Source organism: Acomys russatus, chromosome 29 (genome assembly GCF_903995435.1).
Source record: "Acomys russatus chromosome 29, mAcoRus1.1, whole genome shotgun sequence".
NCBI lineage: Eukaryota > Metazoa > Chordata > Mammalia > Rodentia > Muridae > Acomys > Acomys russatus.
The window spans coordinates 23,920,095-23,947,744 of record NC_067165.1 but is presented as its reverse complement, the minus strand read 5'-3'; the positions used below and the strand labels follow the sequence as shown (position 1 = coordinate 23,947,744).

General features: G+C 46.9%; 1 protein-coding gene across 3 annotated transcripts; it reads left to right on the top strand.

The window, feature by feature from the left end:
* Positions 1-206: 206 nt before the first annotated feature.
* On the top strand, positions 207-27,650 carry Kpna6 (karyopherin subunit alpha 6). Of its 3 annotated transcripts, none has more exons than XM_051170954.1 (14): positions 207-297; positions 12,842-12,975; positions 16,524-16,616; positions 16,936-17,035; positions 18,552-18,646; positions 19,536-19,667; positions 20,180-20,268; positions 20,747-20,846; positions 21,127-21,290; positions 21,600-21,678; positions 23,386-23,511; positions 24,072-24,199; positions 25,455-25,633; positions 27,009-27,650. In XM_051170954.1, exons 2-14 carry the CDS (start codon positions 12,847-12,849, stop codon positions 27,194-27,196), a joined length of 1,602 nt encoding a protein of 533 aa, XP_051026911.1. In that variant the 5' UTR covers positions 207-297; positions 12,842-12,846; the 3' UTR covers positions 27,197-27,650. The 3 variants fall into 3 exon arrangements, with proteins under 3 accessions (XP_051026911.1, XP_051026910.1, XP_051026912.1); XM_051170953.1 differs by lacking the exon at positions 207-297 and adding an exon at positions 883-1,023; XM_051170955.1 differs by lacking the exon at positions 207-297 and adding an exon at positions 1,113-1,131.

Below are 27,650 nucleotides of genomic sequence, written 5' to 3'. Positions count from 1 at the left end.
GTTAATTTTGTTTGTTTGTTTATTCAATCAATAGCCATAACCCAGACATTGGAAGGTGTTGGCCACAGTGTTAAAGCAGAACTGAGCCCTGCTATTCAAAGGTTAATGGGCTTTGCCCCTCCCCCAACACACGCCTGCTGGAGAATCACTGCAGACGCCTCTTGGTGTGATGGCAAACACCTGTAATCTCAGCACTCAACAGCGGCAGGGTCTGGAGTTTGGGATCCCTGAAACCTTGCCTCCCAGAAACAAACAAAAGGCCTGGGAGCCTTTGGTCTGAGCGCTTGGGAGGCACAGGTAGGTGAAACCTTTGTCAAGTTGAGGTCTGTTTGGTCTCTGTAGAGTTTCAGGCCAGCCAGAGATACATAGTGAGACCTTGTATAGAACAAAACCAAGAAACTGTCGGGGCACGCCTTTAATCCCAGCACTAGGGAGGCAGAGGCAGGTGGATCTCTGTGAGTTGGAGGCCAGCCTGGTCTACAAAGCGAGTCCAGGACAGCCAGGAATACAGAGAGAAACCATGTCTCAAAAAACTAAAAATTAAAAAATAAATAAATAAATAAATACCAGTTTAATCTTCATTTCTTTTCCGTATCTCCATATCCGTGAACGAATCACTTCCTCTCTCTAGACAATTATTTTTTCAGAGTCTATATGGGCTTAATTATAAAGAGAAGGGATATCTTTCCGGGAAAGGAGTCCTCACCATAGAGAAGAAATAAAAACAGAAACAGCTGAGAACTTGGCACACTTTCTTCAGTACATATCCCTTCTAGTCACTCCTCGGTCTTGTCTGTCCCTAGTTGTCACCTTTAGTGGCTGCGTTCTCTTTAAACGCGCGCCTATCCTCTGTCACCTCCCCGAGGGAAGGGGGCGTGAGAGTTAAGAACGCGTTTAGTACGGTGTAAAACGTTTGTCCTCGTCAGGCCGCCGTCCGGCAGGTCCGCCATATTGTCTGCCGAAGCTGCCGCTGAAGCTACCGCTGCGGCCGCCGCCAAGTGTGAGCGAGCGGAGCCGCGATGGGTGAGTGTGGCGGCTCGGCAGATGGGTGCTCGGGCCGAGGTGTAGGGGAGCGGGGTCTGGCGAGGGCCTGCCTCTAGTCCGAAGAAGATGTCTGAAGCATCCAGATAGGTATGGGAGGAGAAATCAGGCCGGGAGTGCCCCCTCGGGCCAGTTTAAGGGCCGGCGTAGGGGCCACACGGGGGAGCAGCCCCGGGGGCTGGTTCCGGATGGCTAGCGCCCCCGGTGTCCCCACGTGGTGGCCCTGGGCCGGAGCTCGTGCGTCCCGGGGAGACAGAGCCCTTCCACCCTGCCCTCTCGCCCTGCTGGGGGCCGGGCTCCGGGCTCCGGGCGGCAGGCCTGGCCGCCGCCGCCGCGGGGAGCCTGCTCCCGTGGGCGTTTGGCCCGACGCGCTTCGGAACGAGGTGAAGCCCTTACCTGCCTACGTAGAGGGTAGAGTCCTCTGGAGAGGAGACGCAGGGCAGGGCAGCTCCGGACCAGTTAGCAAGGGCAGGCCGGGGCCAGCCGAGCTGGGGCCTTTGAAGGCCAGGAAAAAATGTCCCAGTCGGCGCAGAAATGGGTGGTTCTGCTAAGACTCAGTGACAGCCCTCGTAGTGTTAGGAAGCCCAGAGCCAGGACTTCTTGGCATAGACAGGCCAGAGACTTGAGGTTTCTGGGCCAACTCTGGTTAGGAGAAAGAGAGACCTGTTGCATCTTTTTTTTTTTTTTTTTAAGAGACTCTGGATACGAGTCTCTTGCCCAAAAGAATATGATGGTGGTCTTTGAATTCAGAAACAAAGCCAGCATTGGTAATTTATTGGCATCAGTAAAGTAGAAACTGTTTAAATTCGCCCATCTGTATGTGCAGGCATTATCGTCAATGCTTAGCGTGGCTTGTCCAACCTAATTGCAGCCTAGTGGGATAGCTGCTGCTCTTATTCCTGCTTTACAGATGGGGAAACCGAGGCTTTAGAGTGGTCAAGTAACTTATCCAAGGTCACACAGTGATTAAACCAGGGTGTTCTCTCCGGAGCCCTAGGATTTAACTGCTGCCTTTTATGGCCTGGCCCTCTAGTGGTGGGCTAAAAGAAGAAAGGGACAGTTTTAACCCTGCATAAAGTTGCGAAGGTGTGTTCTGTTATGGGTCCAGCTGGAAACCTTTCGTCTGAATGAAACTGAAAAAGTTCAGAGTGAATTGCTGACCCCCATCTGATTTAGGAGTGTCCCTTAAATGCATTTCTGAAATTCAGTACGATCTCTGATTCTGAGGAAACCTAAATTATCTTCTCTGCCTGTGATTTCAGAATCACATCTGGCCTGCCACGTCCTACATCTCTCCTCCAGTTACTTAAAAAGAAATTATTTTTTTTTTTTGGTGGAGGGGGGAGACAGTGTTTCTCTGTGTAACAGCCCTGTCTGTCCTGGAACCCATGCCTGACCTCCAGTTACTTAATTTACAAACAAAGCTGCACAGAGAAGGTGTCTGTCAAGGTGTAACAAACTGTATAGTCCTTATTTCCAAGCATTACATCTTTAGGCAGGAAGTATGTGGAGCCTAACAGGAGCTCTGTAAACAACATTGCTTTCTTCCCACCTTTGATAATAGCAGTTCTTTTCCCTAAAGCACTCTATAAAGTTTCCAGACTCCTCTGGGGAACTATAAGATAGATTGATTTAGAAGCCGGCTCTGTGGCACATGCCTGTAATCCCAGCACTCAAGGAAGCAGAGGCAGGTGGATCTCTGTGAGTTGGAGGCCAGCCTGGTCTACAAAGTGAGTGCAGGACAGCCAAGGCTACACAAAGAAAAACCCTGTCTGGAAAAACCAGAGGGAGGGGAGGATTTGTGCTGGGTGTGGTGGTGCATGCCTTTAATCCCAGTGCCCGGAAGCAGAGACAGGAGGATCTTTGAGAGTTTGAGGCCAGCCTGGTCTACAGAGCTAGTTTCAGGATACCAAAGACTACACAGAGAAACACTGTCTTGGAAATCAAAAACAAAAATTAAGGTATTAAGTGAAGTTAGTTTTTTGTTTTGTTTTTCTGTTACATTGTAGATGAAGGTTCCTCAGTGCAAGAACAAGACCTGACCAGAGTCTTAGAAATTTTTAGTATATAGTCAGGTGACTTCCAGCTCAATTTCAGTGATCAAACTAATATAAGGATATATTTAATCACAACCTTTAGTCCTAGGTAGTTTGGGTAATCCTCATGAGAACAGTAAATTGATGCTTTGAGAAGGTTGGGTAAGTAGTGCGAGGTACTGGGTATGGCACAGCAGTGTGCTCCCAGGGCCAGGGTGTCCTACTGGGTTTGCTATGCCAAACATCACTCTCTTTAAGAGCCCTTCTCCGCTGCCTGTGCTGGTGATGCAACTATAGACATTGCTCGCTCTTAACCAGCTCTAGCAAAGACCCCAACCCAATGAATTCTAGTGGGTACTGGCGGTCTTACCACCATTTCCACTCTCCTGCTAACTGGGAATTTGGCAGTCTCTCCCCAAATCCAGGGGACAGGTCTTAATTAAAGTAAACTCTAAACCAGCCATCACTGTAATTCTGTTGTCCTCAGCAGTTGTTGATTTTAGGCTTCTTAGGTCTGAAGGGAAGTCTGGGAAGCTTCTGGAAGAAACTTTCTTTTTTTCTTTCTTTTTCCAAGACAGGGTTTCTCTGTGTGGCCTTGGTTGTCTCAGCGCCCTGGCTGACTCGCTTCTAATATACCACAGCCTCAGCAGGAAGCTGGGATCCCTTAACTCTGGGGAGGGGAGTCACCAGAACCAGCTTGGAGGCTGAGGTGGTGGTGGCCAGAGAGCTCTGCCCATTCCTTCTTATGGGAGGGACGAGGGGGTCGGGGTCGGGGCCAGTCTCCACAAGGCAGCTCCAGACAGTATGTGACCCTGGGCTGGGTGACAGAGGAAAGGCAGGCTCTCCTAGGGAGCGGGGGTGGGGGAGGGAACTGGTGTGAGGAGCCTCTCCATGAGCTCCTGTGACGTCACTATATCGCCGGGATCCATTTGTGCTCCTCATTGTAGTGGAAGGACTGCTTCCCTGGGCTCTCTGGCTTGTAGGTGGCTGCAGAGAGAGAGAGAGAAAGAAATGGCATCAGACATCAGAGCTGGGGACGGGGTAGGGAGCCCTGCTCCTGCCCTGCAGCCTAGAGACACGGCGAGGAAGCAACTGGCCTTGTGTTACCTGGCTCTTATTATTTATTTATTTTAAGATTGATTTCTTTATTACGTATACAGTGTTCTGCCTGCATGTACACCTGCATGCCAGAAGAGGGCACCAGATCTCATGATAGTGGTTGTGAGTTACCATGTGGTTGCTGGGAATTGAACTCAGGACCTCTGGAAGAGCAGACAGTAGTTGTAACCTCTGAGCCGGCTCTCCAACACCCTCTTATTTATTTTTTTAAAGGGGTAGGGGCAGAAGTCGCCTCCAGGTGTCTTCTCTGTCCCTCTCCACTTCTTACTTCTTTTAAGATAAAGTCTCTCATCAAACTTTCAGCTCCACCTGTCTCCGTCCTGGGTCGCAGGCACACACCACTGATTTTGGCTTTTCGTGTGTGCTGGAGATCCAAGCCTGGTCCTCACTCAGGCACAGTAAGCACCTTACCTACTGAGCCATCTCCCGGCCTTCTTCCATGGCTCTTAGGTGGCCCAGGCTGGCCTCAGACTGTGGCTTCTGACACTCTTCAACTCTTTATAGCTTATTTTTGTTTTTTTGTTTGTTTGTTTGTTTTGTTTTCGAGACAGGGTTTTTTTTATGTAGCCTTGGCTGTCCTGGTCTCGCTTTGTAGACCAGGCTGGCCTCGAACTCACAGCGATCTGCCTGCCTCTGCCTCCCGAGTGCTGGGATTAAAGGCGTGCGCCACCACGCCCGGCTCTCTTTATTTATAACTTCTTTAACAGAATCAACTTTACAATGCCACTTTCTAGAAAATGTGAATGGACATTTCAAGGAAAACGGTACTTTTTGTTTTGGTGTGATTTTTGGTGTTTTGTTTTGTTTTTTGTTTTTGTTTTTGTTTTTGAGTCAGGGTTTCTATGTGTAGCCTTGGCTGTCCTGGATTCATTTTGCAGACCAGACTGGCCTCCAACTCACAGAGATCCATCTTCTTCTGCCCCCCTGAGTGCTGGGATTACAGGTCGTGTGCGCCACCACACCTGGCTGAAAACAGTATTTTCCCCCCCAAGATAGGGTTTCTCTGTGTAGCCTTGGCTGTCCTAGACTCACTTTGTAGACCAGGCAGGCATCGAACTCCACAAAGATCCACCTGCCTCTGCCTCCTGAGTGCTGGGATTACAGGCATGTACCACCACACCTGGCAAACCTTTTTTATTTAAAAGCTGACTTGAGGGCCTGGAGAGATGGCCCAGAGGCTAAGAGTACTGTCTGTTCTTTCAAAGGTCCTGAGTTCAATTCTCAGCAGCCACATGGTGGCTCACAACCATCTATAATGAGCTCTGATGCCCTTGTCTGGTGTGTAGGCACACATTCAGGCAGAATACTGTATAAATGATAAGTAAATAAATAAATCTTAAAAAAAGAAAAGCCGACTTAAAAAAAAAAAAAAGATACTTAAGTATCTTGGGCTTTTTTGTGAAACAAGGCCTTACACTGTAGCACCAAGTGGCCTGGAACTTGGTCTTTCTACCTCATCTTCCCCTGTGCTAGAATTACAGGCAAGCTCCACCATACTTGCCTGAAAAACGAAAACATTTTTTGAGGCTAGAGAGATGGCTCAGTAGTTTAAGAGCATTTATTACTGTGCAAGATCCAAGTTCAGTTCCCAGCACCCACCTCAGGCAGCTCACAGCAACCTGTAACTACATTACATTCTAGGCCTCTGTGGTCACGCACATATGTGTACAGATGCACACACAGATAAAAAGAAAACAATGGAGACAATTGTGGGGCATGATGATATATGCTTGATCATGTCAGTCTGAAAGGGAACATTTTAAAGTTTATACTGTGAAAATGATGAGAAAACTTGATTTATTATTTTTAAGATTTTAAAATTTCTTTTTTTGTGTGTGTATAAGTGCCCTATCTGTATGTACGCCTGCTTACCATGGTTGTGAGGCACCATGTGGTTGGTGGGAATTGAACTCAGGACCCCTGGAAGAGCAGAAGTGCTCTTCACTACTGAACCTGCTCTCTAGCACCTCTTTTTTTGTTTGTTTGTTTTTTGTTTTTCCAGACAGGGTTTCTCTGTGTAGCCTTGGCTGCCCTGGACTCACTTTGTAGACCAGGCTGGCCTCGAACTCACAAAGATCCACTTGCCTCTGTCTCCCAAGTGCTGGGAGTAAAGACGTGTGCCACCACCGCCCGGCTACTCCAGCACCTCTTAATATTTATTTAATTAGGCAGCCAGTGAGTTTGAGGCCAGCTTAGTCTACAAAGCAAGGCCAGAACAGCCAGGGCTGCATAGAGAAACACTGTCTCAAAAACTTTAAAAAAAAAAAAAAAAGACTTATTTTGTTTTTTTCCTCTGGAGAGATGGCTCTGGTTTAGAGTACTTGTTTCTGCAGAGGACCCAGGTTCAATTCCCAGTAACTATATAGTGGCTTACAACTTACCCTCTGAGGGCACCAAGCACACACTTACAGGCGTTTGTGAGCCACCCAGTACAATTCCAGGAAATCAAACCTGGATCTTCCATAAGAGCAGTAAGTGCTCTTACCCCTGAGACATCTCTTTAGGGCCAAGAAGAGAAAGGCTTTAATAAGTTTGGGTACAGTATTGGTTACTGTGGAAGTAAGCATCTGCATCCCAGGCTTTCACATGGTGATGCAGCATGCACTGTTAACTCACCTCAAGTAACTTCTAGCAAGCACTGCAGTCTCCAGTCATACTGAGTGTCCACTACACTGTACCCTTTGTAGTATATTATCTTCCTGTACTATTTTTTATTTTATTTTATTTTATTTTATTTTATGTGCATTGGTGTTCTGCCTGCATGTATGTCTGTGTGAGGGTGTCAGAACTTGAAGTTACAGACAGTTGTGAGCTGCCATGTGGGTGCTGGGAATTGAACCCGGTCCTTTGGAAGAGCAGTCAGTGCTCTCAACTGCTGAGCCATCTCTCCAGCCCCTCTCCTGTACTATTTGGGGGGGGTATTTTTGTTTTGTTTTGTTTGTTTGTTTGTTTGTTTGTTTCAAGACAGAGTTTCTCTGTGTAGCCCTGGCTGTTCTGCAATGGAATTTTGTAGACCAGGCTGGCCTGGAACTCAGAGTTCCGCCTACCTCTGCATCCCTAGTACTGGGATTAAGGGCGTGCGCCACCATGTCTGGCTCCTGTTTTTATTTTTAGATGCATAAACACTTATTGCTTTGTTCCTACTGTAGTATTCTGTACCATAACATGCTTTGTAGCCTATGAGCAGTGGGCTATATCATACAACCTAGATGTATAATAAAATAGACCATCTTAGTAGGGTCATGTAAACAGAGGCCCTGTGCTGTTCACACAGTGCTGCCGTCTGTCAGGGGCATTTCTCAGGACATAGCCTATTGCTGTGACTATCAGTGGATCAGTATAGTTACTATCAGAATTTGGGCTACTAAGGGCAATGTTCTATCTCTGGAAAAAGCCATTTTTGACTCTGAAATTGCTACTAGCAATGTCAAAATTATCAGGCATAATTTGTAAATAATAGCTTAAAAGTGTGGTAGGAGACAGAGGCAGGTGGATATCTGTGAGTTCAAAGCCAGCCTGGTCTACAAAGTGAGTTCAGGATAGACAAAGCTGGGGTCAGGGGGTGAGGAGGATGGTGGGGTGGGGAATGGGGGTGGGAGTAGGCCCAGCAAGATGGACCTGCTGCCAAGTCCAAAAGCCCACATTGAGGATGGAGATACCAAAGTCCTACAAGTTGTTTTTTACCTCTGCACATAAACCACAGTCTACATACATGTGAATACACAAGTGTAATGTTTTTCTTGAGTGTAGAGTTAGGGTTGTAGCTCGTTCAGTTGGCAGAATGTTTGCCCTGAGTGTACAAAGAGCTGAAGTGATCCCCAGAATTTCATAAAACAGAAATATTGGCAAATACCTGTAATCCCAGTGTTGCATTGGTAGGGGCAGGAAGATCCGGAACCTCAAGGCTAGCCTAGGCAAATAGGACCACGAGTTAGCTACGGAAGACAAATGGAGAGAAGCTCCCCTATAACGCCTTGAGCTGCCAAGGAGCAGGGCGGGGGTAGCACAGGCCTTTAATCCCACACTTGAAAGGCAGAGGCAGGCAGAGCTCTGTGAGTTCGAGGCCAGTCCATTCTACAGCGTGAGTTCCAGGACTACATAGAGAAACCCTGTCTCAGAGAGACCGACAGTGTGCACTGGTGCTTTGCGTTGCTTGGTGCATGTATGAATGTCTGTATCCTTGTGTTCCTGACATCTACAGAGGCCAGGGATTCAGATTCCCTGGGAACCTATCGTGTAGGTGCTGGGGATTGAACCTAGGGCCTTGAGAGTGGCCTCTGAGCCATTTTTCCAGCCCCGAAATTAACTAACTTTTGAATTGTCTTTATGTTGGTGCTAAGACAATGAAATTTTCTAATTTGCTTTTGGCTGTAAATAATGGGACCTTTTTAGCTGATAATGCTTCTAGCCAGGTCAGCCAGAATACCTCTTTTTTTTTTTTTTTTTTTTTTTTTTTTTTTTTTTTTAAGTCTCCTAGTTTTACTCAGGTACCTGAGAGAAGACACTAAAGCACCGATCACCTGAGTGCTCATTAGTATCGTCCTGAAATTCACTTTGTAGACCAAGCTAGCTGAACTAATTGAGATTTGCCTGCCTCTGCCTCCTGAGTACTGAGATTAAAGGTGTGTGCCACCACCCACCCACCCCTTTCCCCAGCTCTGCAGACTTTTTATTTATTTATTTATTTATTTATTTATTTATTTATTTATTTTCATTTTGAGATCGGGTTTCACTATGTAGTCCTACCAGGCCTCAAATTCACTACATAGACCAGGCTACCCACAGACTCAAATAGATCTGCCTCTACCTCCCCAGAACTGGGATTTAAAGCATGTGCCACCATGTTCAGCCAGTAATGTTTGGTGGTAAGCACCTTGACCCGCTGTGCTGTCTCAGGGGCCTGCCACTGGGAGATTCTTTTAAGTAGCATGGTAGTCCTTGAAGAGATGGTGGTGATGGCAGGGAACTGAGGTGGCAATATAGAAGGGAATGCAAGTTAAGAATCTGAGTCATGGGGCTTCTGGTTTCATGTGGCGGCTGCAGCTGGGCAGGGGTGAGGATAAGGCATGACTCCTGGGCTGTTGGCTTGAGCAACAGAAGGAATGGTAATAGTGGTGTGTCTACGTTTAGACAATCTGGAATATCTCTGGTTTCCAAGGGAGGGCATCCAAAGACAAGGGAATACAGAAGTAAAGAGGAATGAGGGTTTCTTGTCTGTGTTTATCTGTATATCTAGTAACCATAGAATAAACAAAAAGCACCTGACTCTGCAGAGATTAGACTAAAAGAGAATAGGAGCAGAGAGTGCTGCTGCAGGCTTTTAATTCCAGTAGGGGAAACCGGGTGGTGGTGCAAGCCTTTAATTCAGCACTTGGAAGAGGCAGGTAGATATCTGCCTGCCTCTGGCTCCTCAACTGCTGGGGTATCAGTGAGCCACTATGCCCATCAAATGTCTTTACTTACTACATGGCCCTGGCTAGCCTGGGACTCACAAAGATCTCCTGCCTCTGGTTCACCAGTTCTAGGAATTTTTTTTTAAAGGTTTATTGGTGTTGGTTCTTTTGTTTGTTTTTTGTTGTTTTTTTTTTCTTTTCTTTTTTAATGTGCTTCAGTGTTTTGCCTGTATGTGTGTATGTTTCTGCATCATGGCAGTGCCTATGGAGATCCTCTATAAAATCACAGAGGGTTGTGAACCACATGTGGGTACTGGAATTAACCCTGGGTCTTAACCACTGAGCCATCTCTCCAGCCCCCCAAGTGTGTGTGTGTGTGTGTGTGTGTGTGTGTGTGTGTGTGTGTGTGTGTGTGTGTGTATATTCTTTTTTTTTTTTTTTTTGAGACAAGGTTTCTCTGTGTAGCCCTGGCTGTCCTGGCCTTGAACTTACAGTGATCCACCTGCCTCTGCCTCCCTAGTGCTGGCATTACAGGTGTGTGCTGCCACGCCCTGCCTGAGTATATCTTTTTTTAATGGCACTTACCTGTGTGCATGTGACAGTTCCCCCCACCCACCCTTTTAAACATTTGTTAGTAATAATCACCAAACTCAAAGTTTTTAAAGAACTGAAGATCAAATGTGAATGATGGAGCCTGGCGGTGGAGGCAGAGGCGGGTGGGTCTCTGGGTTTGAGGCTGGTCTGGTCTGCAGAGTAAGTGTACAGCACCACACAGAGAAACCTTGTCTCAAAAAAAAAGAAAAGAAAAAGAAAGAAGAAATAAAAAATAGTGAATGACAGATAAGGCAGCCAACAGGAGTTCTCACATTAACTTTTGCCATTTGACTTTGAGATCTAGCACTCAAGGGAAACCTCTAGCCACAACCATCTGTTCACCATAGTTTGGTGATACACATTTTGGTTTTGTTTTGTGAGCCAGTGACAATGCTGCTCTTGAACTACTCTCGAGAGGCTGGCAAAATGGTTCGGTTGGTAAATCCACTGCCACAAAAGCCTGGTGACCTGGGACCCATGTAAAGGTACAAGGAAAGACCTGGCCCTGTGAATTTGTCCTCTGACCTCCACGTGTTTTATCTTTCTATCTTTGCATTTGTAGTTCCCTCCTTTTCTCTCTCACACACTTCACCCCACCAACCCCTTCCTTCTTTTTGAGACAGGGCCTCACATGTGCTGCTATCAACCATATATTCACTGATAGTAATAACTAACCAGAAGACAAAGCCTAGGCAGCCTTTGGTAAGACGGTAAGCTGAGTTTAGGTGGCCAGCTTTGACTTTTTAGTTGTCTGTTACCGTCCCACTCTTCAAGGCCCTACACTATAGCTAACTTTGTACTTAGGGGATTTTCATTTGATTGTTCTAATGTAGATGTTGACTCACACACTAACTTTAGATTTGTTGTTGCTTGGACTTTGCTCTATAGGGAGAATTTACTGTAAAAGATAATTTTGCCTTGTGAAAATGGGTTCCTACAAATCAGATGTGACGGATGAAGTGGGGCATGCTTAAGCAAGAAGGAACAAACGGAGGGTCCTCTTTGAGGTGGAGTCGTCCTAAGTAACAGGTTTTCTCATGTGCTTCTACAGATGGCCATCCTTCTATTCTTTCTCGCCTGCTTCTCCAGTGAAGTCATAAGTAGATATTTGTGATAGTTACTTATCACCATGGTAACTAAAGAAGCAATGTAGTTCCTATTTCAGTTTAACTGTCAACTGTGCTCAAAGGGGAGGACAGCCTCTGGGACACAGGCTCAGTCATGAAAAACTATGTGTCAGGTGATAGAGGACAGCATTCCACAGGGGCTGGCCTTTTGTAGGCTGCCCCTGCCTGTTCAGGAACCCATGGGGGGCCACTGTAGGTCCTTATGATATGTGCGCACTCGGCATAGTGTGTGAGAGTGTGTGTGTGTGTGTATGTGTGTGTGTGTGTGTAAGACAAAGGACAACTGGCAGAGGTTTGATTCTCTCCGTCAACTGTGTGGATCCTGGGGATAGAATTAAGTCATTAGGCTTGGAGGCATGAACCATTACTTTCTGAGCCATCTTGATGGCTTGCTCTGTTGTTTATTTTTGTTTATTTTATTTTATTTGGTTTTTTCAAGACAGCATTTCTCTGTGTAGCCTCGGCTGTCCTGGACTCACTTTGTAGACCATGCTGGCCTCGAACTCACAGTGATCCACCTGCCTCTGCCTCCAGAGTGCTGAGATTAAAGGTGTGCATTACCACGCCCAGCTATTTTTGTATTTTTAGTGCACATGTGTTTATATATACCTGATGTCCCATATGTATGCAGGGACCTGGAGAGGTCAGAAGAGACATCAGATGCCCTGGAACTTGAATTACAGATGGTTATGAGCTACCATGTGGGTACTGGAAACTGAGCCTGCATGGTCACAAGAGCAGCACATGCTTTTTTTTTTTAATGTATACTTATTATGTATACAGTGCTCTGTCTGCTTGTACACCTGCAGGCCAGAAAAGGGCATCAGATCACATTATTGATGGTTGTGAACGACATGTGGTTGCCAGGAATTGAACTCGAGACCTCTGGTAGAGCAGTCAGTGCTCTTAACCACTAAGCCATTAACCATCTCTCCAGCTTCTCTTGTTAGGTTTTTTGTTGTAGATTTATTTAGTTTTTTTACTTTATGTGTCTGGTACTTTCAGAGGTTAGAAGATGGTACTGGATCCCTTGAAACTGGAGTTACAGGCAGTTGTCAGCCACCACATGGGTTCTGGGAATTGAACCTGGTTCTCTGCAAGAGCAGCAAATGCTCTTAGGTACTAAGCTATTTCTCCAGGACTGTCATGCCCTGCCCTTCCCCCACCTTTAAAGTAATAAATCTGCATGGACTTTGCTAAGTAGACTTCTTTCATTGTTGGTTTTGGTTTTTTGAGCCTGGACTTGTTTTGTAGACCAGGCTGGCCCCAAACTCACAGAGATCTTCCTGCCTCTGCCTCCCTGAGACCTGGGATTAAAGGCGTGCGCCACCATGCCCAGGTTGCCAAGTGGCCTTCTATGGCACTCCTACAGAGAACAGCCAGAGGCACTTTCTTTGCTTTTTCATTTCATTTTTTCAGGTCCGGAACTTGTTTGCCATCTTCTTATTTTTTCTCTTTATTGATATTCTTTTTGTTTATGTGTGAAAGGAAATGCTGTTCTTACAACTCCTGACAATATCTTCCCTTCTAGAGACCATGGCAAGCCCAGGGAAGGACAATTACCGAATGAAGAGCTATAAGAACAACGCCTTGAACCCTGAGGAAATGAGACGGAGAAGGGAGGAAGAGGGCATTCAGCTCCGGAAGCAGAAGCGAGAGCAGCAGGTAAGTTACCGGGAGTGCTGTCAGAGGCATCCATCAGGCATGCCCTCACCTTCTGCCTGGGCGGTGCTTCTCAGCCTTCCTGACCCTACGATCCTTTAATACAGTTCTTCACGCTGAGGTGACCTCCAACCATAAAGTTCTTTTTGTTGCTCCTTCATAACTGTAACTTTGTCACTTTTATGAATCATACTGTAAATGTCTGTGTTTCTGATGTGTTAGGAGATCCTCCCCCCCCCAAAAGGGGTCTTGACCCACAGGTTGAGAACCACTGACATAGAGAAATGTAACTTACTTATTAGCAGGCTAATCATGCAAAATTTTTTTGTTGACTTGTTTTGTAGGTGGGTATGTATGTGTGCAAATTGTAAATTGTGTGTGTTTGCCTGTGCACACGACGGCCAGAAATTGATGTTACAGTCTTTCCACCTTAACTTTTTAAAGCCTAGAACATTCTGATTGTCTTGAGTAGCCAGTGAGCTCCAGAGACCCTGCCTCCCCAGTACTGGGACTATAGGCGAGCCCTGCTCCACCTCACCCCCATGTGGGGCTGGGACTGTAGGCCAGCCCTGCTCCACCTCACCCCCATGTGGGGCTGGGACTGTAGGCCAGCCCTGCTCCACCTCACCCCCATGTGGGGCTGGGACTGTAGGCCAGCCCTGCTCCACCTCACCCCCATGTGGGGCTGGGACTGTAGGCCAGCCCTGCTCCACCTCACCCCCATGTGGGGCTGGGACTGTAGGCCAGCCCTGCTCCACCTCACCCCCATGTGGGGCTGGGACTGTAGGCCAGCCCTGCTCCACCTCACCCCCATGTGGGGCTGGGACTGTAGGCCAGCCCTGCTCCACCTCACCTCCATGTGGGGCTGGGGATCTGAACTCAGGCCTTCTAGGGTTTGTTTTGCTTTTTGGTTTTTGGTTTTTTAAAGAAATGTTGGAAGGTTTGAGAAAGGAAAGACCAGTTTTCTTACCTCCTTTTCATTAATTAAACGAACTCAAGCATCATTTTTATCCTACATTGTAGTTCTAGCTTCTTGTTCTTTGTAGTTTTCTTTGCTTGCGTGAGGGTGTGTGTGTGTGTGTGTGTGTGTGTGTGTGTGTGTGTGTGTGTTGGCATGCTTGTGGAAATCAGAGAACAGCCTCTGGTGTCAGTCCTCACCTTCCATCTTGTTGGAGACCAGGTCTCCTTCATTGACTTGCTTGTTTTGTGTAGTTCACTGCTCCGCGTGCCTGTCATTGCTGCCTCCCATCTGTGTCGTCACACAGGGATTCCCCTGACGCGAGTGCTGGGACTCAACGCGGGCGGGTCCTCATGTTTGCTCAGCAAGTGCTTTGTCCCTAGGCCATCTCTTAGCCCTCTTTTTTGTTCTTGTTTGTTTGTTTGTTTTGCTTTTCGAGACAGGGTTTCTTTGTGTAGCCTTGGCTATCCTGCACTCGCTTTGTAGAACAGGCTGGCCTCGAACTCACAGTGATCCACCTGCCTCTGCCTCCAAGTGCTGAGATTAAAGGCGTGCACCACCACACCTGGCTCTTTGTTCATCTTTTAATATAAATTTGGGGCTGGAGAGATGGATCAGCTGTTAAGAATGCTTACTGCTCTTGTAGAGGACCCAGATTCAGTTTCTAACATGTACCCAGTGGTTTACAGCCAGGTATGACTCTAGTTCTAAGGGATCTGATGCACTTTTTTGGTTTCTATGGGCTCCTACAAGCATGTGCTATACCTCAACTCACTCGGGCACACACATGTGATTTTTTTTTTTTTTTAAATATGTGTGTACTTTTTTTTTTTTTTTTTAAGTCTAAAAACTTTAAAAAATTTATTCTGTCTGGGCATTGGTAGTACATATCTTTAATTCCAGCACTCAAGAGGCAGAGACAGGCAGATCTCTGAGTGTGAGGCCAGCCTGGTTTAGAGTGAGTTCCAGGACTGCCATTCGGGTAATCCTACATGTACATGTGAGGTGTTTTGGTCATAGTTACCTTCAATACCATCTCTTATGCCATTCCTGCTGAGTCCCCTTCTTCCCAGTAAGTCTTCCCACTTTCATGTCTCTCTTTCTTTTCTTTTGTAACCCACTGAGTTTAACTAGGGTTGTTAGCAGAAGCATGCGTGCAGGTTATTTAATGGTACCTAGGCAACACCACTGCGGAAAATGGCATTTCCTCCACCAGCACCTTTGTGCCTTTGTGTTCACACCGCACACACTGTAGTCAGGGTTTGGCCATAAGAGGCTTGGCCGTCACTCTGGGCTTCCTTCTGGTTTTAAGCGCTTTTTTTTTTTTTTTTTTAAACGATTTTAGCCGGGCATGGTGGCGCGCGCCTTTAATCCCAGCACTCGGGAGGCAGAGGCAGGCGGATCACTGTGAGATCGAGGCCAGCCTGGTCTACAAAGCGAGTGTAGGACAGCCAAGGCTACACAGAGAAACCCTGTCTCAAAAAACAAAACAAAACAAAAAAAGATTTTAAAATTTATTATTATGTATACAGTGCTCTGCCTGCACATACACCTGCAGGCCAGAAGAGGGCATCAGATCACATTACAGATGGCTGTGAGCCACCATGTGGTTGCTGGGAATTGAACTCAGGACCTCTAGAGGAGCAGTCAGTGCCCTTAATCTCTGAGCCATCTCTCCAGCCCCTCTGTCTTCTGTTTTTAAAAATTGGAGTTTTAGAACAGCCAGGGCTACAAAGAAGGATACTGTCTCCAAAACAGAACAAAAAAGCACTTTGATTTCATGTGTGTGAATGTTTTGTCTTCGGTATGTATATGTACCTCGTGTATGCTGGTATCTGCACAGTCAAAAGAGAGCACTGAAGCAGGGCGGTGGTGGCGCAGGCCTTTAATCCCAGCACTTGGGAGGCAGAGGCAGGTGGATCACTGTGAGTTGGAGGCCAGCCTGGTCTACAAAGTGAGTCCAGGACAGCCAAGGCTACACAGAGAAACCCTGTCTCGAAAAGGAGGAGGTGGGGGGGGATGCGCGAGCGCATGGGATCCCCTGGAATTGGATACTTTCAAGCTGGGAACCAAATCCAGGTTCCTTAAGACTGTTCTGTCAGGCTAGAGAGATGGCTCAGTGGTTAAGAGCCCCATCTGCTCTTCCAGAGGTCCTGAGTTCAATTCCCAGAAACCACATGGTGGCTCACAACCATCAATAACGAGATCTGGTGCCCTCTTGTGTACAGGCATACATGCAGTCAGAACATTGTAGATATAATAAACAAATAAATTTAAAAAAAAGACTGTTCTGTGTTAAATGTCCCTAGAACAAGCCCCATGGGTGGGAGCATGTCTTTAATCCCAGGACTCAGAAGACAGAGGCAGGTGGATCTCTTGAGTTAGAAGCCAGCGTGGTGGGGCTGTAGAGGTGGCTCAGAGGTTAAGAGCACTGACGGAAAGTAAAGCTGTTGAATATACTTTATGTCTGTTAATATTTGGCCCCATTTCTTCATACTAGTATTTCTTTGTCAATATATCATAACCTAGCTTCAGCTTATTATTCTTTAGTTTGTGAGTAGTGTTACCCTCTGTCTCCTCACTTTGCTTTTAGCTTTTTAAACGGAGAAATGTGGAGCTGATTAATGAAGAAGCTGCCATGTTTGACAGTCTGCTGATGGATTCCTACGTGAGCTCTACAACTGGGGTAAGCCCTTCAAGGCGTGGACCCAGCTGCTGTCAGCAAAAGTCACACGGCCATGCCGTCTCGGGTCTTTGAGCTTTGTGAACAGTCAGCAAGGAGTCATCCCTGATGCAGATCCCTGGACATACATTTAGGAAAGTTGCATCACAGACTAAGAATCCCTTTCAAACAGACATAGGTTAGATAGGCCAGCCCTCTTCCTGGACCTATTATGCCATCCTCTCATGGAGGGTTTTAAGGAGCAGGGTGCCATGCAGGGTTATGCGCTGTCATCTGGCTTTATTACTGATCTGCACTGTCATAACCCTGTTTTATATTCTAGGAGAGCGTGATCACAAGGGAAATGGTGGAGATGCTCTTCTCTGAGGACTCTGACTTGCAGTTAGCAACCACACAGAAATTCCGGAAACTCCTCTCCAAAGGTATAGAGCTTGGTCCTTCACAGAGAGGGGATATGCCATTTAACCTCTTGTTTCTTTTATTTAAATATTACCCATTGCTCCTTCTGCAGTAGCCTTCCAGGCCAGGGTTTCTTTGAGTAAATCAGGCATTTCACACGTTTACACTTGATGTTCCCCCTTTTAGTATCCTCTCCTCCCAAGAATCTAACAGCACCTCCTTCAGCTTTCTTTTTCTTTTGATTTTCTGAGACAAAGTTCTCTGTGTAGCCTTGGCTGTCCTAGAATTCACTTTGTAGACCAGGCTGGCCTGGAACTCACAGCGATCCACCTGCCTTGGCCACCCAAGTGCTAGGATTAGAGAATTTTTAATTATGTATGTTTGTCACATGAGTGTGTGTGCCCACAGAGGCCACAGGAGGATGTCAGGTCCTCTGCAGGTGGAGTTATAATGTGTTATGGGCTACTTGACACGGATAGGTGCTGAGAACAGAACTTTGCAAAAGCGGTGCCTGCTCTGAGCCCTGGAGAGACACCTGGTGCTGCCTCGCCTCCCGAGTGCTGGGATTACAGATGCCCGACTCAGCTACACCTGCCTGTTATATTGTGTTGTTTACAGACTAATAGGAAGAGAGGAAAGTCTGCAGACAGGAATTTTTTCTTTTCTTTTCAATTTTTTTTAAAGATAATCTTGTTGTCCTTGAACTCAAGATCCTTCTGCCTCAGCCTTCCCAGTCCTGGGTTTACAGCCAGGCTGTGGTGGTGAGCACCTTTCATCCCAGCACTGGGGAGGCGGGAACAGGCAGATTTGTGAGTGAGACCTCGGCTTGAAAAACACGGGGAGCAGTGTCTTTGCCGCCACTTGTCCCGCTGTCTCTCTGCTGCAGTAGGTTCTGTGAGTGCAGGGACTTTGGGCTTTATTCACTCTTCTGTCCTCGGTGTCTAGAACTGTATAGTGCGTACGGTTGCTTATACAAATCCAATATAACAGATACGCAGGGTTCTGCATCTGGTCATTAGTCCTGAAAATGAGGCACATGATCACAGAAGTATCTCTTGCTTGAGTACATTCTTCTCGAGAAAACGCAGTGATTTTCTTTTTGGTGGGGAGAGGTGGAGTGGGTGGGTGCTGCTTTTGAAACAGCGTCTTTCTGCATAGCCCTGCCTGTCCTGGAACTCCCTCTGTAGACTATACTGGCCTCTGTAGACCAGGCTGGCCTAAAAATCCCAAGTGCTAGGATTAAAGGCGTGCCCCAGCACTGCCCGGCAAGATCAGTGATATTTGCCTGAAAGGAAATGTATAGGCTAAGGTTGCTCCTTGGCCTTTTCTCGCTCTCCTTTTCTGCTGTGTTTATGTTTAGCAAGCCCCAGGTGAGCATTCCTAAATTAGGGTTGCCTTTATGCTTGCGACATGCCAAGGGTATTGTGCAGTTAGTAGATGAGCAAAGGGCAGTTTGTAAGAGTGGCCAGAGCATCTAGGATTGTGAGTGGATCAGTCAAAGCTTCTCCTGACTTTTCATGTCTTTCCTGTCTCCTCTAGAGCCGAGTCCTCCAATAGATGAAGTCATTAACACTCCAGGAGTAGTTGATCGGTTTGTGGAGTTTCTGAAGAGGAATGAGAATTGTACGTTACAGGTAAAAGCTCTGCACACGACAGTGGGTTGCTTCTGCAGACATAGCTGAAGGAAGTGGAAAGTGGTCTGAGGGGACAGTAAGGGAAGCTATCAATTCTGAAGAACCTTTCATAAAAACAGTTTCAGGGCTGGTGTGGTATCATAGCCTTTGCAACCAGCAAAGGAAAACAAATCTCTGAGTTTGAGGCCAGCCTGGTCTATACAGTGAGTGTCCTTTAAAAAAAAAAAAAAAAAAAAAAAGACATCTCACAGCAAATGAAATGGCTCATCAGATGACAGCTGACAGCGTAACCCAGGACACACATGGTAGAGGGAGAATGTGATATAGTTTCATTGTAAGTCAGGGAATCTGGTGCACCTCTCACTTACATAACCTGCTGCGATCACTGAGTGTGGCCGAGTCTCCGTTCCCCAGGGATGGATAATGAGTAAGTCCCTCAGCACTTGTCAGGGACAGAGCAGAGAATAGGTTGAGAGCCATCTCCACCAGGTGTGCTGATTCGTGCCTGTAGTCCCAGCCTAGAAGGGACAGAGGCAAAAGCTCAAGGCCAGCCTTGGCCACAGAGTAAGGCCGTGGCTAGGGGAACACACCCTCACACTTACCCTTGTTTCAGAGCTGAAAGAACCCAGGTTCAAGAAATGAGACAGTGAGCCATAGGTGCCACATCCTGGCTCTGAACTCCTGGATCATTAAATCACAGTCTGTCTGCATTTGCATATGCACTGTGCACACGCATTGTACACTTTACTGCTCTTCTGCCACTTAAAGGATGGTAGACGTGTTTGGTTTTGGTTTTTTTATGTGCTAGAGATTGACTGTTTTGAGGCAGGTGGTAGGTATGGCTGCTTCGTCTGGCATGACCTCAGTTGTGTCATCATCTCACTTTCAGTTTGAAGCTGCCTGGGCTCTAACAAACATTGCCTCTGGAACCTCTCAGCAGACCAAAATTGTCATTGAAGCAGGAGCTGTCCCCATTTTTATAGAACTGCTTAACTCAGACTTTGAAGATGTGCAAGAACAGGTAACGCTCAAGAGTTAGTGTTTGGATGGTATACTGATAATATAATTAAACAATTAACACATACTTGGAGAAATGGGGAAGGCGTGATGCCCCAAGGATGAAAATGGGCTAGCCTGTGGTCCTTACACAGAAGTGCAGAGTGGTGGTGGGGTCTTTTCTCCTTTGTCTCATGTAGATCTTGTCCAATGGTGGAGAGAGAGTTAAATTTTCTGGTCTCTTTCTCCCTTTCTAAGGAAGGGATAAGGAGGTGACGGTTTGGTGTCTCTGGCTTCAGTTCAGATGGCAGCCTGTCTTCCCCACTGAGCCAGGGCCTGCTGGGGAAACGCTCTCACATAGTAAGAGCAAGAGCAAGTCTAGACCCTGGGGTCTAGGTCTCCAGGAGGGAGATGGCTTGAGCTTGCTGTCCAGCTCTAGCACTGCCCTCACTCTGATGAAGCACTGTATAGCACTGATTATAGTAATCTCAGAAGCTACCAGGCTTTGTGCTTGACAGTCCCGTCACCCCTTTTCAGGCAGTCTGGGCGCTGGGAAACATAGCTGGAGACAGTTCGGTTTGCAGAGATTACGTCTTGAATTGTTCCATCCTTAATCCTTTGTTAACGTGAGTAATTGCCATGATTTGTACCTGGGGCATCTGTAGGGTGGCTAAATGGCAGTGTATTGGGGAAAGTTTACTTGATCCCTTAAGATAATACAGCCCTGAGCCAGGCAGTGGTGGCACACACCTTTAATCCTCAGCAAGCGGGTTTCTGAGTTCAAAGCCAAGATGACCAAAGCTACACAGAGAAACCTTGTCACAAAACAAAACAAAAAGATAATAAAGAGAAATCCTGTCTCGATAAAAACCAAAAACAACAACAACAAAAGAAATAAGGCCCAGTGTAGAGGTGCACACCTTTAATCCTAGCACTTGGGAGGCCAGCCTGGTCTACATAGCAAGTTTCAGACTAGCCAGGACTGCACAATGACCCCTTTTCAAGAACAAAAAGTCTTAGGGGTCTGGGTTAGCCTCTAGGATTTATTGGTAACAGCCCTGTGCTAGAATATCAGTGCTCAGATGATAGCTTTGTTGTTTACAGACTCCTTACTAAGTCCACAAGACTGACGATGACACGGAATGCAGTCTGGGCTCTGTCAAACCTCTGCCGAGGGAAGAACCCTCCTCCAGAGTTCGCAAAGGTGAGAGCTACTTACTAACTGTAAGTGATACCAGATTTCATCATAGGATTTCTTTTAAGTTTGGGAAGACCCCTGAGAGTCTCAAATCATGTGACACTAGAAGGCAATTGTCAGTGAGGTAGGCAACTGTGTACCCCAGGGTAGGAAAGTGAGAAGGTGGGGCTGCAGGTTTGGTGGCATTCCCAGGGTCTAGAGTTACATGTTGGGAAGGGTGGCAAGCATAGGCTTGGTGACAAAGCTGATGTGGCCCTGCTATCAGTGCTTACTCTGCTTCCAACAGGTCTCTCCTTGTCTGCCTGTATTGTCACGCCTACTCTTCAGCAGCGACTCAGACTTGCTGGCCGATGCTTGCTGGGCCCTCTCTTACCTGTCTGATGGCCCCAATGAGAAGATCCAGGCAGTCATAGACTCTGGAGTCTGCCGGAGACTGGTAGAGCTTCTGATGTGAGTGGCTTTAGCTCAAGAGGGTAAAAGTCTCCTGAGCTCTACCTAGTTCAAAGAGCTCCAAGCAAAGCAGGAAGTAGTGCAGGGAGTGGTGCAGCTGGAAGGCCAGCATTTGGGAAGCCTGAGGCAGGAGAATAACAAATTCAAAGACAATCTGGGCTGCAGTGACTGTCTCACAAAAGCTACGACCAGCAGCAGGTTGCTGACCCAGTCCGAGGTGTGGGGTGGAAGGAGAGCTGCCAGCGTTGGTTTTCAGCAGGGCTGACCATGACGAGCTGCTTCCCCACTGATGGCTGTTCTCCTCTGCAGGCACAATGACTACAAAGTGGCGTCTCCTGCCTTGAGAGCTGTGGGTAATATTGTCACTGGGGATGACATCCAGACCCAGGTAAGGAAGAAGAGGGCACAGGATCTTAGATCAGCTGTGCACAAAGGTCTTCTTACTAACAGAGGCTGCATGGACAAGCAGAGAAAGCATGGCTTTAAAAAAAAGTGTTTTAGGGCTGGAGAGATGGCTCAGAGGTTAAGAACACTCTTTCAAAGGTCCTGAGCTCAATTCCCAGCAACCACATGGTGGCTCACAGCCATCTATAATGAGATCTGGTGCCCTCTTCTGGTGTACAGGTGTACATGCAGGCAGAACATTGTATACATAATAAAATAAATCTTTAAAAAACAAACAAACAATATATATAAAAAGTGTTTTAACATTGTCAGTCTCTATTGCCATAGTTTGTTCTCTCGTAAACTAATTGGAAACAAAAAGAAAGCTAAGTGGAATGTCTGGGTTTTCTGGGACATTGTAAAGAGTGAAGGCTGATCCTTGTTCCCTTTGAGACCTAGGTCCCTGTGGAACCTAGACCTTGAGGGTCCCGTAGACATCCCCTTTATGGTAATATCATGTTGACCTTTGTAGCCATATGTGACGTACACCGGCAGCACTTAGGGGCTAGAGGCAAAAGGGTCACATAGTTCAGAGCCATCCTCAACTACATGAAATCCTATCTCAAGCAAAAATATAAAAAATAATTCCTAAAATAATAATAATAATAATTCCTACAAAGCAGCAGCAGAGTGCTGCCTCTACTGGGGAGGCTCGGGGCTAGAGACCAGCCTGAGCAGCACACACGTGATCACATGATGATAAAGTAAGTGGTCCCTCCAGCGAGTGCACAGGAAGCTTCACCAGATCAAAAGTTAGAGCTCTGTGATTTCTTTCCAATGTCGTCAAGCACTGTGTGGTTTATTCCCCATGAGTTGCTATGCACTCCAGTTTCTCTGGCTATTGGCCTATAGCTTTACTCCCTGACTGTTACAGATACTTCGTCATAAATGGAGTCACATCATATTTGCCCTTTACATCTAGCTTAGTTAGCATACTGCCTTCTAGGGTCTCCTTCTTAGCTACTCTGAATAATGCTGTTATGGATCCTGGTATGCTGCTTTTAAGTTTCATTTCTTTTGGTCATATATATGCAAAAGATTAGATAACATGGTAATTTATGCTAATTTTAATGGGTTTAGCTGCTAGGTCATTTTATGTCTCTGCCAGCACTGTGCCATGTCCCAGGTTCTCTCTGTCTTTCCAGGACATCTCATTTTCTGTCGTGTTTTTTTTTTTTTTTTTTCCTTTTCCTTATAACACCACTTGTTTGTTTTGAGACAGGGTCTCTCTGTGTAGCCCTGGCTGTCCTGGGCTCGCTTTGTAGACCAGGCTGTCCTCTAACTCACAGCGATCCACCTGCCTCTGCCTCCCGAATACTGGATTACAGGAGTGAGCCAGCACACTCTTGAGTATAAAGTGCTGTTTCATGGTTTGCTTTTTGTGTCTCTGAAGTTGAATTGAGCCTCCTTTGTGTGCTAGTTGATAATCTATGTTTCTTTTTGGAGAAATGTCTTCCCAGCCCATTGGGTGTTTGGGATAGGAGTCCCTCGTATGTGCTGCTTAATAGCTCGCCAATACATGTTCTGCGAGGGTTTTCTCCCATTGTGCAGGGTTGCTTTGCACTGGTTATGGGTCTTGATGCACGTCTGCATTTAATTTATTAACTCTAAATACCCACTTTTCTGGCACTCTTGTGCTTTTGTGTTCTAGGTCATTCTTAACTGTTCAGCCCTCCCTTGCCTCCTCCACCTGCTGAGCAGCTCTAAGGAATCAATCAGGAAGGAAGCTTGCTGGACCATTTCAAACATCACTGCTGGCAACAGGGCGCAAATACAGGTAGATTTGTGTCCAAAAAAAGCATTGGTTTCAACAACAAAAAAACAAACAAAACTTAAAAGCCAGGCGCACACCTTTAATCCCAGTACTTGGGGAGGCAGAGACAGGCAGCTCTCTGTGAGTTTGAGGACAGCCATGGCTACACCGAGAAACAAGTATTGGTTTCTCATTAGATTGGAGCTCAGTGATAGGATGTTCGCTTAATGTGTACAAGGCCAGGATTCAGTGCCCAACACACCAAAGCAATTGGAGGCAGCCTGAGCAGCTGGCCAAAGGCTCCTTGTTCCTTCCCGGAAGAACAAAGGAGAGCTTGCAGGTGGGTTAGTGGGGAAAAGTCTAGTACATGATTTTGTACTAGGTTTGCTCTTTCTTCATCTTTTCCTCTTAGACACTGTCTAATGTAGCCCAGGGTAGCCTCAACTGCCCTTGGATTCCTGATCCTTCCATCTCCACCTTTCAGGTGTTGGGTTATGCAAGCGTATGTCACCATGCCTGATCCTTTCGCTTTTCTCCTTAAAGTGTCTTTCTGCCTTCATCTTCCTTCCTCTTTTTTCTTTTAGGCTGTCATAGATGCAAATATCTTCCCCGTGTTGATCGAAATCCTTCAGAAAGCAGAGTTCCGTACAAGGAAAGAAGCAGCCTGGGCCATCACCAACGCCACATCAGGGGGAACCCCTGAGCAAATCAGGTATGATTCCTTTCCCAGCATCTTTTGTTTGTTTGGTTTGTTTTGTCTTTTATGGAGGTTTCTCTGTGTAACAGCCCTGGCTGTCCTGGACTCACTTTGTAGGCTAGGCTGGCCTCACAGAGAGCTGCCTGCCTCTGCCTTCAGAGTGCTGAGATTAAAGGCTGCGCCGCCACCACCTAGCCCTTTCCCCACATCTTGAATGCGTTTGCACCGTCCTTTGTTCATGGTTTTCAAATAATTCTAAAGGGCTTTTGATGGGAAAGGTGTGGCCTGCTCTTATGTGTTAAGGTCTGACTGGTAAGCTGCTAAAGGACCCTGAACTCTAGAATAGACTGCTGTGTTGTTGACGGTGCTATTTTTCTTGGGACAGGCTGACCTATCCTTCCTCTGCCTCCCAAGTGTGCCGGGGCTCTATACATAAATAAGGCTTGGTTGGTTTGATTTTTTTTTTTTTTTTTTGAGACAGGATTTCTCTGTGTAGCCTTGGCTGTCCTGGACTCAGTTTGTAGACCAGTCAGGCTGGCCTGGAACGCACAGCAATCCACCTGCCTCTGCCTCCCAAGTGCTGGGATTAAAGACATGCGCCACCATGCCTGGAAAACAGTTGGAATTAGATGTGTCTTTCTCTCTAATTGACCTATTGAAGGGAATAAAGTCTATGCACACTAAAGCCTCAGGAGAAAGGAAGAGCCGTTGAGTTAAACACTAAAGGAAAATAGAAGCTGGATATGATGCAACTGAAGTCTGGGAATCTGGGGCAAAGACAGGCAGATGTCTGTGATTTCAAGGCCAGCCTGATCATGAGAATCCCAGGCTAGCTAGTGCTATATAGAGAAACCATCTTTTAAGAGGGCGTGGGGACTAAATACAGCATTTCATAGGAGGTCTGTTAAATAAAACAGAAATCTGGAGAACTTCACAAATTTGACTACAATTTAATGACCTCAGAAAGGAACGAAAGAAGTAGGAGCCAGGTGGTATAGAAGCATCCAGCAGAGAGTGTAGTGGGGAAACAAGGAGCCTGAGGAATTTCTTATTGTGTCAGGGGGATAGTATTGTAGCCAAGGTGACAGCATGGCTCTGTTCATTAGGGAGCTAGATCAGTGGCAGAGAGAGGGTGCAGACCGGGTGGTCACCAGCTTGGGAAGCGTGCGCTGTTGAGAGTATGGGGGTATGAGGAGATCCCCAGGGCAAAGCACCTGGTGCCCTTCAGTTGTTCTGCGTTAATTTGAAGTTTGTTTCATCTCTGCTGCAGGTACCTGGTGTCACTGGGCTGCATCAAGCCGCTGTGTGACTTGCTGACTGTAATGGATTCAAAGATTGTGCAAGTGGCCCTCAACGGACTAGAAAACATACTGCGGCTTGGAGAGCAGGAGGGCAAGCGCAGTGGCTCAGGGGTCAACCCCTACTGCGGCCTCATCGAGGAAGCCTATGGTAGGTTCCCGCCCTCACCTCATGCATGTCTGTTAGTGGGGAAGATGTTGGGGACATCCATACGTTTTATGAATGTTGGGCCTGTTTTGTTTATTTTAAGATTTATTTATTTATTATGTATACAATGTTGCGTCTATATGTACAACTGCACACCGGAAGAGGGCACCAGGTCTCATTATAGATGGTTGTGAGCCAACACGTGGTTGCTGGGAATTGAACTCAGGACCTTTGGAAGAGCAGCCAGTGCTCCTAACTTCTGAGCCATCTCTCCAGCCCATTTATTTTGTTTTTGTTTTTTTTTTAACTACATTTATTTATCCATTCATGTATGAGTGTGGGCACACGTGACATGGCACATGTGTGTATGGAGGTCAGAGGACAGCTTGGAGGAGTCAGTTCTCTCCACCATGTGGACTTTTATTATTTTTTGGTTTTTTGAGACAGGGTTTCTCTGTGTAGCCTTGACTGTCTTGGACTCACTTTATAGACCAGGCTGGCCTCGAACTCACAGCGATCCACCTGCCTCTACCTCCCGAGTGCTGGGATTAAAGGCGTGCGCCACCACTGTCCTACCACCATCTTGGCTTTAAGAATTGAATGGGTTTAGCAGGAAGCACCTTTACCCCTTGAATCATCTCACCAGCCCTTGAGTCTGTGCTTAGAAAGCCAGTGACAAGTGCCTGTCCCAGACCTTTCCCTGGGAATAACTGGCATGCACTGACTAGTAGATAGGAGTCATTCATGTCCAAGCCTCCTTGTCCCAGAGGAGCAGTAGGGCAGCTGTTCTCATGGCTCTCTCTACCTCAGAAGGAGATAGGGCACGATGCAGGGAGGGGCAGCACAGACCTGACCCTGCCAGGAGCTGGAGGACACACACGCCAGCAGTCTCTTCTGTACAAATACTGCACTGCCTTCAGCAACCCATCCCACAAGAGCCAAATCATTATTTTCCCAGACTTAGCTTAAAGGAGAAGCCCTGATTGTATGTGTGCATGTGTGTAGGGCAGAGGTCAACCTCAGGCACTGCCCCTCAACAGCTCTGCACCTTGTTTTCTGAGAGAGCACCGCTCCCTCAGACTTGGGGCTCGCTGAGTAAGCGAGGCAAGCCCCACATAGTTTGTCCCAACTGTACCCTCCCTGTCCCCTGCTAGGGTTACAAATGACTGCCACTGCACCTGGCCTTGGGTTCTGGGCAGCAGCGTTTTGAGGGTTTCAGTGGACATTTTGATGCCTTTTCTTTTGCAATTCTGTGGTTTGGGGAAAAGATCTTGACTCCTTTTTCAAGTCAAGGACTGGTATGATCTTGCTACCTTTATTTGGAAACTTGTGCATCAGGAAAGTAGAAGGACCTAAGTATTTCTTCTTGCCACTATAGGCTTGGATAAAATTGAGTTTCTCCAGAGCCATGAGAACCAGGAGATCTACCAGAAGGCCTTTGACCTCATTGAGCACTACTTTGGTGTAGAGGACGACGATAGCAGCCTGGCTCCTCAGGTGGATGAAACGCATCAGCAGTTCATCTTCCAGCAGCCTGAGGCCCCCATGGAGGGCTTCCAGCTATAATGTCTGCCTCCGGGGAGGGGAGGGCACGGGAAGCACCACCAGCCAGCAGAGGAGCAGCCTTCTGGTGGGCAGGGGACAGCCACCTTTCCAGCACCACACACACGTGCTGCCCTGGAGACTGTGCTCTAGACCTGCTCGTCCCCTTCCCTGGAGGGAGCACCCTCTGGACAGACAGAACCATCTGAGGCTCACGTTGGGTTTTGTGACAAGAAGGGGACGTGTGGGTTTTTCTTCCTTACACTTTATTTTGGCTGCACACATGTCTTTAACCCAGGAGCCCAGGGGTAGACAAAGGAGGACTGAGGTAATCAATTTGCACCTTTAAAATTTTTTTCTTTTATTTTCTTTAGTGGTGACTTTCTTCCCAATTATCTTTCTTCATCCATCCCAATCCTCTGCCCTGATGTGTATAAGTCTTGGGTACTTGAGCAGATGGAATATTCCAGAGGGGGTA